Source organism: Micromesistius poutassou, assembly GCF_964030765.1.
Source record: "Micromesistius poutassou genome assembly, chromosome: 18".
Classification (NCBI taxonomy): domain Eukaryota; kingdom Metazoa; phylum Chordata; class Actinopteri; order Gadiformes; family Gadidae; genus Micromesistius; species Micromesistius poutassou.
Window position 1 is genome coordinate 13,158,945 of NC_140288.1, and position 10,665 is coordinate 13,169,609.

General features: G+C 44.1%; 1 protein-coding gene across 4 annotated transcripts; it reads right to left on the minus strand.

Moving 5' to 3' along the window:
* Positions 1 to 337: 337 nt before the first annotated feature.
* Positions 338 to 10,325, minus strand: ptn (pleiotrophin; the record flags this gene model as incomplete). 4 transcript variants are annotated; one of them, XR_014638974.1, is made up of 6 exons in its annotated part: positions 521 to 662; positions 978 to 1,028; positions 1,139 to 1,263; positions 6,002 to 6,163; positions 8,783 to 8,956; positions 10,232 to 10,325. XR_014638974.1 is itself a non-coding variant. In XM_084483350.1 (4 exons), 4 exons carry the CDS (start codon positions 10,323 to 10,325, stop codon positions 1,208 to 1,210), a joined length of 486 nt encoding a protein of 161 aa, XP_084339476.1. In that variant the 3' UTR covers positions 338 to 1,207. The 4 variants fall into 4 exon arrangements, 1 of the variants encoding a protein (XP_084339476.1); XR_014638975.1 differs by having other exon boundaries at positions 521 to 1,028; XR_014638976.1 differs by having other exon boundaries at positions 978 to 1,263.
* Positions 10,326 to 10,665: the final 340 nt, after the last annotated feature.

Genomic DNA, 10,665 nt, shown 5'->3' on the forward strand with positions numbered 1-10,665 from the left:
GTGTGTACATGCTCCTTGTGTCTTCACCGTAGCTCTGCAATAGGTAAGCGTTCAGTCATTGAAGACGTCTATCGTTAGGTTTCTTTGTGTTTGTATATATACCTGATATGCTATAGATTATATGTACTCCGATGCAGCTGAAATGTACATACATGTGTTAATTAGCTGAGTTTGATCTGAATGTGTCCCCCCCCCTCCTCCCTGTACAGTAACCGTGGTGATCTATTCTATTTTGCTGCATTTGTGATTATTCACTCTTAACCAATAAAAACTCTGAAAGTGTTAATATCCCTGGCCAATTACAGCACTATAAGACAAACTCATACAACCACACGTACGTTCTTATATTTCTTTAAAAAAAGAAGGACAAATCAATGAATTACAAACGATGTCATTGAACAAAGAAACTGATTGCTCAGTGGTATGTATGTGTATATGTTTTGTGCAGGGTATGCTAGTGTGTTGGAAGACAAAAACACCTTTTTGGTTCTTAATTTACTTCTTTTATTATTATTTATTTCAGAAGGTAGTAGGCAGGGAAAAGCGCATTGTTAAACACCGACAGCTTTAAGAAAAGTTTGACACTGGAAAGAAAATTCGACAGAGATCACAAGACAGAAGTTCCCACAGCACGCGTCCAGAGGCCTGCTTAACGCAGTCCCCTGGGCAAAAAAATAAAACAATGCATTATTTCATATCAGGAACATAACACAGAAAAGTAATTAATCACAAAAAGAGCCCTCAAATGGATAAAAGAATAAATCATAAAGCCCTGACTCAAACCATATTCGTAATTGCATTAGAACAACTTTTTGTTCAAATTAATTAAGTGGGGATGAGGACAGCTTGTAGTGTCCAGTGCCAGCGCTTTTTAAACCCAACTTCAATCAAGAGTTGGGTTTTTCCGTTGGGCAGAAACAGAATAATTCAAGCGATGACACGATTAGGTGAAAGTGCCCTACGACAAAAACACACACCTTTTGAACTGATTAATGGTACGAGGCGAGGGGTTACAAGGCTTCACCAGGCTGGAACAAAAGAGGGACAAGATGATAAAACACAAGGTCAAAACTACTTTTCTATTTGGTTTGAATCCCAACTGGTTTTTGTTGACATGATGTGTTGCTATACGGTCAACCTAAAGGACTCTCTCTCTCTCTCTCTCTCTCTCTCTTTCTCCCTCGCCCTTGCTGGTGATGTCATCATCCTAGTCCATCGGAGTGCGTTCCCGTTTCTTTCCCTCCTTCTTCTGCTTCTTTGAGTCTGAAACGGTGGGGGGAGGGGGGGGGGGGGGGGGGAGACATTCCAACTGTCAGGTGATGTTGATCATGCGATACAGCAATCTTAGAACTTAGAAGATGGGGCAAACCTATTTTGCTCGATATGTTTAGCATAATATCAAAAAAATGGAATACCTAATATATACCTCAATATTTCTGGTACACTTTTCAATCCATGCCTTGGTTTTTCACAGTGATAAGGCAGGCACACATTTACATTGTGAAGAGATTGTTGAGATAAAAATCTGCCTGATTTCCACCACGGACATGAAAAAAATCAAAAGGAAAAAACAGCTAACTTTCATTTTCCCACCAGGAGGAAAACAGTGTTTTCTACACTCTTTGCTACAAGCTTGACTGTGACCACTGGTCAGCCTACTGGCTCCACGGCTGTTAAAAACATCCTCCATCCAAACCCCCCTGACCGCCCAGGTTGAAGGTGGGTCTGTGTAGGTTTGCTCTGTTCAGTCACTGGGTGACACAACACATTTCATTTCTCTTAGAGAAGAGGACAGAAGCCACACTATTGTGCAGACTCACTTATTTGCTTTTTCCCTGTGGCCTCTACGCTCCGCTGAGCAGGAGGAAAGCAGGCATTTACATTTACATTTAGGGCATTTAGCAGACGCTTTTATCCAAAGCGACTTACAATAAGTACATTTGTCATAAGAAGTGAAACAATATATCGCCGTTGGTACAGTAAAGACGTTAGTACTAACAATCGCCAGGCTAACCCCATTTCACGTATACAGCAGTGATAGCTAGCTACTGCAGATGCTACACAACTAAGTACATGCTACACAACATGCATACACAACACAATTAAGTACATGCTACACAATTAAGTACAGTGAGTGAATACAAGCTGCATTAAGTGCGTTCATCAAGTGCCAGGACGTACAACAAACAATAGTGCAACAGACAAATAAGGGACTGGATGGCTATGTAGAGTCTAGGTGAACTCTGAACAGGTGGGTTTTGAGTCGTTTGCGGAAGCTGGTAAGCGACTCTGCGGTCCTGACATCAGCAGGGAGCTCGTTCCACCACTGTGGTCCCAAGATAGAGAAGAGTTGTGATTTTGCTGATCGACCTTTGCTTGCTCTTAACGATGGCGGTACCAGACGTCCAGCTGAGGTAGTTGAGCGGAGGGATCGAGCTGGGGTGTGTGGTTTGACCAAGGCTTGGAGGCATCATCTCTCTCTCTCTCTCTCTCTCTCTCTCTCTCTCTCTCTCTCTCTCTCTCTCTCTCTCTCTCTCTCTCTCTCTCTCTCTCTCTCTCTCTCTCTCTCTCTCTCTCTTTTTCTCTCTCTCACCAGACTGCTAACCCTAACCTTAACAGTCTCAGACTCAAGCATACATGATATAAAATCTGTAAGTGTGTGTGTGGTGTGTGTCGACATAGGAGGGGATCCAACCCCTCATCATGAATCTAGAGTGTAACTGGAATGAAAAGGCTTAATTAAATTAATATTAACGCCAACCGCCATGCCTTTATTTACGTTTCCTACACACTGCAGGAAGCCATTAGACCGCAGAACAAAGGGAAGAATGGGTCTCTCAAATAGCCCTTATCTTCTCTGGAGTCTAGTGACTTGGGGGCGTTTAGGAACAGAAAGGCCCAGATGGTCTTGAGTGTAATTAAAGAATGTGTTTGGATCATCCCAGCCTTCCCATTACCTGATCTCCAGTGAGGTAACTAAGATCCACACTCAGTTTATTATGTCGTCACAACCTGGAGTCTCTAAAATGAAGAAACGTTTACATGGCTGTGGGACGATATTAAAGGTGTGGTAGGGTTAGCCTGACCCCTAACCCTAACCTACCTATTAGGGTTAGGGTTAGCCTGACCCCTAACCCTTACCTACCTATAAGGGTTGAGGTTAGCCTAACCCTAACCCTTACCTACCTATTAGGGTTAGGGTTAGCCTGACCCCTAACCCTTACCTACCTATTAGGGTTAGCCTGACCCCTAATCCTTACCTACCTATTAGGGTTAGGGTTAGCCTGACCCCTAATCCTTACCTACCTATTAGGGTTAGGGTTAGCCGGACCCTAACCCTAACCTACCGATTGCCCCTATTTTATTTCCATGATGTGATGTTGATTTGCTATTACCAGACCAAATCAAAGTCTTCCCTCTAGTGACATCACAAACGACACGAGTGTCAACTCGTATGGTGGAGAGGTCGCTCAGTGGCTTCTGTCTGCTGTCTGCTAAAGTGACGACAAAGGATGTTTTCAGGCCACGCTTCCAACTGATGTCAATCCTTGGAGCGCCAGTTTGAAGAATTCTTTCAATTAAAATAAGGGCAAAGCAATTTTGTCAGCGGTATGGACTCACCTCTTCTGACCCCCAGCTAACATTCTCATTTAGTGAAGAAGGGAAGCAATGGTTTGAAAGGAAAGGAGTGAAGCCTCTGTAATAAGACATTTGACGAGCACACAATTAACCACCCAACATCAAGTTCAACTCTTGACCTTTGCCTTTCGGCCATCTTCCGCTCTCTCCACTTCATTACTTTGAGAAAGAATTCTTCTCGGATTTAATAGCAACATGAGATGGGGCTATGTTTTCGGCTGGAGTGTCAGAGTTTTGAATGGTTCAAATAGACTGATCTGTAGTAATGTCTGCAGTCTACCTGTGGGCATCCTTGAGATGAAGCCCGCCCCTGCCTGCTCCTTAATGTCTGGATTCATTGGGAGTCGCTTTAAATAATAGAATTTGCTAAATGACAAAGACAGTGAATGAATTCAGGATTCTTTTTTCTTTGAATATGATAATTATTATTAGTTAGTCTGTGAGTTAGTCTGTAGACTGTGTGTTAGGCTGTGAGTTAGTCTGTAGACTGTGTGTTAGTCTGTGAGTTAGTCTGTAGACTGTGTGTTAGGCTGTGAGTTAGTCTGTAGACTGTGTGTTAGGCTGTGAGTTAGTCTGTAGACTGTGTGTTAGGCTGTGAGTTAGTCTGTAGACTGTGTGTTAGTCTGTGAGTTAGTCTGTAGACTGTGTGTTAGTCTGTGAGTTAGTCTGTAGACTGTGTGTTAGTCTGTGAGTTAGTCTGTAGACTGTGTGTTAGGCTGTGAGTTAGTCTGTAGACTGTGTGTTAGTCTGTGAGTTAGTCTGTAGACTGTGTGTTAGTCTGTGAGTTAGTCTGTAGACTGTGTGTTAGGCTGTGAGTTAGTCTGTAGACTGTGTGTTAGGCTGTGAGTTAGTCTGTAGACTGTGTGTTAGGCTGTGAGTTAGTCTGTAGACTGTGTGTTAGCTAGGCTGGCGATGCTGTGGCTCGGACCCAGGAACGGTCACTATCTTGCAGCATTTGGTTTTGATGGTAAACAATAGCAGGGTCCCGGATGTCCTCTGAATTGACATTCATATACAGTATGTGTAAATATATATACATATATCTGTAGTGTATGTATTCTTCAGTGAAAGTCTGTCCATTTATGCAAATTGTGATCCGATGGGCATGTGCTTCATCAGCTCTGGATTGTGATCTGCTCTCTGCATCACAGCTTTCATTTCTTGCCACCCCTGGCTCTGAATCACATTCAGCATTTTAGCTGAGCTAAAATGAAGCATGGGGGTCCAGTTTATTGGCTGTCAGGATTATAAATGGAAAAAACTAACACAAGAAATAACCAAAAAAACGTATCCTTTGTAACAGGCTGCTGCATAAACACACTGCATACAAATCTTAAAAGGTTATTTAGACAAACTCAGAGAATCTCAAGGAAATTCTAGGAATATGTTTCAATGCGTCACGAGACTATTTACCAATAACATCCACACTGTTAACCAATGACAGCGTCCCATAGCAGGGAGCTTCGTCACCCATGGTGTGAAACCCCCAAAGAGTCCTGCAGTGACACCTCTGTGAAGGAGCAGACCCAGGTTCAGTGTTAAGAGTGTCCTGTGGTGACACCTCTAGAGGGTCCATAGGGTCACCTTTATGCCGCTTTTCCACCGACAGTATCAGCTTGACTCGACTCAACTCGCCTCGACTCGACTCGGTTCCAGGCACGTTTCCATCTAAAAAAGTACCTCTTCAATGTGGGCGGGTCGTAGAAAAGAACCTCTCCACCATGGGCGGGTTGTCATTAGGTTTTAATCACGGGAGACGCGATTCCCGGGAAATCTGAATCTGATCAAGACTATTTCCTGATTCCTGGGAAAGGTTATGATGGGAAATAAAATAAAATAAAAAGCGCAATGACTGCGCATCTATCGTCTATTGTCATACGGTAACATTGATGGAGGCGAAACTCAAGCCCCGGGAAAGGAACGACACTAAAACGAAACAGCGAGACGCTGATCCTCGGGAGCGGGTCCGTGGACACCAGCCACGCCGGACACACACAACCACGCGCAGCCTAACTCTAGCCCCGGGAAAGGAGTGACACACACGCCGAAATGTTGATCAGTGTCCCCCTCGGGAGCGGGTTTGTGGACTCCAACCACGCCGGACACAACTTAACTTGGAGTGATTATTCCCATTTACAGCCGCTGGCCAATCAGTTACCAGCAGCCTGTTTACGTCACACAAAAGTACCTACTCCGCTCGCCTACTCCGCTCGCTACTAAAAAAAAGTACCCGGTACTAGGTACCGGGTACTTTTTTTGCCAATGGAAACGCAAAAAAGGCGTGGCGAGTCGAGTCGAGTCGAGCTGGTACTGGCGGTGGAAAAGCGGCATTAGAGGGTCCGCCACTCTCTCCTCAACCCACCTTGCAGTTTGGTCTTGTGGGTCTTCCCACAGGGTTTGGTGGCAGTGACGGTGGCGGCACAAGTGGCGTCCATCAGGGCTCTCTTCAGGGTGCCCGTCCGGTTCTTCTTCCCGGTTGCCAGGTCACACTCGCCCCAGGCCTGGAACTCGTACTTGCACTCCCCTGGAGACAGGGTTAGGGTAAGGGTTAGACCACAAGAGGGAAGACAAAACGTTATGCTTAAAGGAGAGTGTGTGTGGATGATGGTTGGTTGGCTTAGGCCCTGTTCCAATTCTCCCCCTTCCGCTAGATTTGAGCCCCAACCCTAGATTTTGCGTGTTCCCGCGAAGGGGTAGGGTGTCCCAATACTGTTTTTCCCTTAAAACCAACCCTTGAATGCTAGCCAGCTCGGCAGCTGACTTGCAGCTAAGGACACTCAAAGTAAGTGTTCTTGTTAAGGGGAGAGAAATGGGACTGGGCCTTAAGCAGCCTCCCGTGGCCGAGTCTGATCGGACTCGTCTTGGGGCTAGGTGAGGCTGCACACCAGCCATCTCCACACGGGAGATCTCCCCTGAGTGCGCGTGGAGTTGCTGGTCTAACCTGTGCACACTGATCACTCAACGTGCAACACGTGTGCAGCCTCACCCAGTCCCAGATTCCGATCAGACTCGGCCAGATCAGGCCGCTTAAAGCAGCCATCATCCACACACACACTCCCCCTGTGGTCATTCTAGGGTTGGGCTGCTGGCCTTCCCATAAACGCCCCTTTAATTCACTTTCAGTAAGCAGAGGATGTTGTATCAATTCTACATGAGCAGGTGACCGGACATGCTCAGCCAATCAGAGGGTATTCATGTCACAGCATATTTTAGTTTCCCCTCGAGAAGGGGCCTTCTGATGCAAACCGTTGTAGTGGTTAGGGTTAGTAGGGTGGGGATTTGGTTCTCCTTGAGGCAGATTGAAACAGCATCAGTTTCCATCTCGGAATGCTGGAATCTTATGTTATAAGATAACTGTCGACTAATGAGGAACGTCTCAATGGAACGATACTGGGGTGGTTCTCCTTCCAGAATTGTCTGCTGTCTTTTTGATGTGGTCTCATTTGGGATTGCCACCTATTTCCCATCCAGGGAGCGAGGAAAATAAATAATAATGAAGTTTGAGTCTTTCCACATACTAATTAGCCCTCTCCCTCGGAAGTGTTCGGAGAAATACGAATAAAACATAACACTGAATATTCTGCAGCTGATGAAAACAATAAACACAGCACAAGTTTTATTCTGATAAAAGTGATTTCATCCTCTGATTAATAAAATATTTGGTGTGTTCAATTTCCTCAGTTTTAAAGAAACACTGATAGGTGTGCACGTGTCCTAGCTTATTAACATCAGCATAGTCGCGCTCCTTAAGTGCATGCATGCATCAACCATGTTTGCTTGGCGTACATGTTGATATACATGTGTTGGTGGAGATACTGTTAGTGAGGACTGTAAGTCATGTCTGTAAGTCATGTCTACAAGTCATGTCTGCAAGTCATGTCTGCACATGGTTTTATTTTGTAATCGTCTGCCTCTGTCGTTCCACCATCGTTACTCGTTAGCCCGTTTACAGCTTCAACATAAAAGCACAGCGGATCCTGTGTCACTGAAGTCCCAGGGGGTCTACAGAGAGGAGCGAGAGAGTGATAGAGAGACAGAGAGAGAGACTAAGAGAGAGAGAAACTAATAGAGAGAGACTAAGAGAGAGAGAAACTAATAGAGAAAGACTAAGAGAGAGAGAGACTAAGAGACAGAGAGAGAGACTAAGAGAGAGAAACTAATAGAGAAAGACTAAGAGAGAGAGAGACTAAGAGAGAGAGAAACTAATAGAGAGAGACTAAGAGAGAGAGCTCCATGTTGCTGGAATTCTTCTCGCCAGCTGAACACACTTTGTTGGCTGATATAGCACACACACACACACACACACACACACACACACAAATATGATATATCCTAAAGCAGTGAAGTCTGTCACGAGGTCAGGAGGGATTCTATGGACTCCATGCATTAGTTGATCCCACCCCACGGCCTGAGGCTGGTGGGGGGGGGCGATCTTTACTTTAGGTCAGTGCTCTTACTGGCCCTGGCCCCCTTTTCAGCAGCACACAAACGATAAACACTAGACACGTGTGTGAACACATGCAGACAAAGAGAATGTGCTTGAAGGCATGTACACAGAGACACACACAAACAAGCACAGACACACATGTACATGTACAAATAAACACACACAAGTCTCCCTGCCCACTGCCTCTGAACTACCTAACAGACATAGATAACCCTAACCCTCTATCTTACCCTAACCTAACCCTAACCTAACCCTCTACCGAACCCTAACCTAACCCTCTACCTAACCCTAACCTAACCCTCTACCTAACCCTCTACCGAACCCTAACCTAACCCTCTACCTAACCCTAACCTAACCATCTACCTAACCCTAACCCTAACCCTAACCATCTACCTAACCATCTACCTAACCCTAACCTAACCCTAACCTAACCCTAACCTAACCCTAACCTAACCATCTACCTAACCCTAACCTAACCATCTACCTAACCCTAACCTAACCCTCTACCTAACCCTGTACCGAACCCTAACCCACCACCTAACCCTAACCCCTGTCTGTCTGTCCGTCTATCTATCCCTAACCCTTATAAAGTATCTCTCTATCTCTCTATCTCTGTATCTATCTCTCTATCTATCTCTCTCTCTAGCTATCGATCTATCCATCTATCCATCTATCCCTGTTGAACGTCGTGCCCACCTCCAAACTTCTTCTTCCAGTTGCAGGGGATCTTGCAGCGCTGGGTCTTGACGGTCTGCTTGCACTCGGCTCCGCCGCGTGTTCCCTCGCGGGTCCCCAGGCCGCAGTCGCCCTCGTTGGCCACGCAGACGCTCCACTGCCACTCGCTGCAGTCCGACCGCCGCTCCTTCTTACCTGAGGAGGCGGAGCCACAACATGAGAAGGGCCGCTGACCACCATATATATATATATACCTTTATACAGTTTATATTAAGACCTTTATACTGTTTATATTAAGACCTTTATACTGTTTATATTAAGACCTTTATACTGTTTATATTAAGACCTTTATACTGTTTATATTAAGACCTTTATACTGTTTATATTAAGACCTTTATACTGTTTATGTTAAGACCTTTATACTGTTTATATTAAGACCAGTATACTGTTTATGTTAAGACCTTTATACTGTTTATGTTAAGACCTTTATACTGTTTATATTAAGACCTTTATACTGTTTATATTAAGACCTTTATACTGTTTATATTAAGACCTTTATACTGTTTATATTAAGACCTTTATACTGTTTATATTAAGACCAGTATACTGTTTATATTAAGACCAGTATACTGTTTATATTAAGACCTGTATACTGTTTATATTAAGACCTTTACACTGTTTATATTAAGACCTTTATACTGTTTATGTTAAGACCTTTATACTGTTTATGTTAAGACCTTTATACTGTTTATGTTAAGACCTTTATACTCTTTATATTAAGACCTTTTTCTTATATATTGGCTTCATCAATACTCTCATCTGGGCCATCAAGACCTAGATATAGATATAAGACCTTTATCGCTTTATACTGCACTTTATCAATACTCTCATCCTCTGAATATGATACGACATCCAGACCTTATGATTTATACTGTTGATATAATCTTTATCAATACTCTCATCCTCTTAATATGATACGACATAAAATACCAGAGTAAATAACACAGTCACGTTAGAACAGGGGTAGGGTGAGAGAGAGAGAGAGAGAGAGAGAGAGAGAGAGCGAGAGAGAGAGAGAGAGCGAGAGAGAGAGAGAGAGAGGCCTATAGTCATTCAGTGAAAGGTCAAAATATTCAACCTAACATGGAAATGCAAACATAACTGACTCATAATTAAGTCTGAGCTTATTTGCCTTTCAAGGTTTTTTTTACTCAAGGTTTATATTATCATAAAATGAATCCGACACTTCACCCAATTAGAATCTCATTAACATTCCTATGATAGGAATATAGTCATGTGACATACATTAGGCACTCACTCTGCAGTCACTCTGCTGCTCTATAAATCTAGATATGTAGAAATATGCACAGCAGAGAAGAGGCGGACAGGAGGAGGTGAAGGGCGGGTAGAAGAGGAGGTGAAGGAGGTATAGAAGGTGCAGAAGAAAGGAGGAGGAGGAGGAGGAGTCACCTTGTTTCTCTGTCTTTCCTCCATCAGTTGCCATCACGGCGACCACCAGGAGGGCGATCAAGGCCACCTGAGACCACAGCTTATGACCCTGCATCCTGAGAGAGAGAGAGAGAGAGAGAGAGAGAGAGAGAGAGTAGAACGGTAGAGAAAGAGAGAGAGAGAGAGAGAGAGAGAGAGAGAGAGAGAGAGAGAGAAGAGAGAGAGAGAGAGACAGTGACAGAAAGAGGGGGAGGGAGAAGGAAAGAGAGAACACGATCTGAATAAAAACATGGAAAAGAGGCAGTCACCCATTCATTGATTTATTGGACTAATCAGTCATGTGTTCACTCGCCTTAATTGTGAGTGAGGTGAGGTAACAAAGCGTTATATAGTTGCCGAGGAATTATTAAAAGGCAAACAGAGAAAACAAATATTACTTCTTCTCTGTTCAAGAG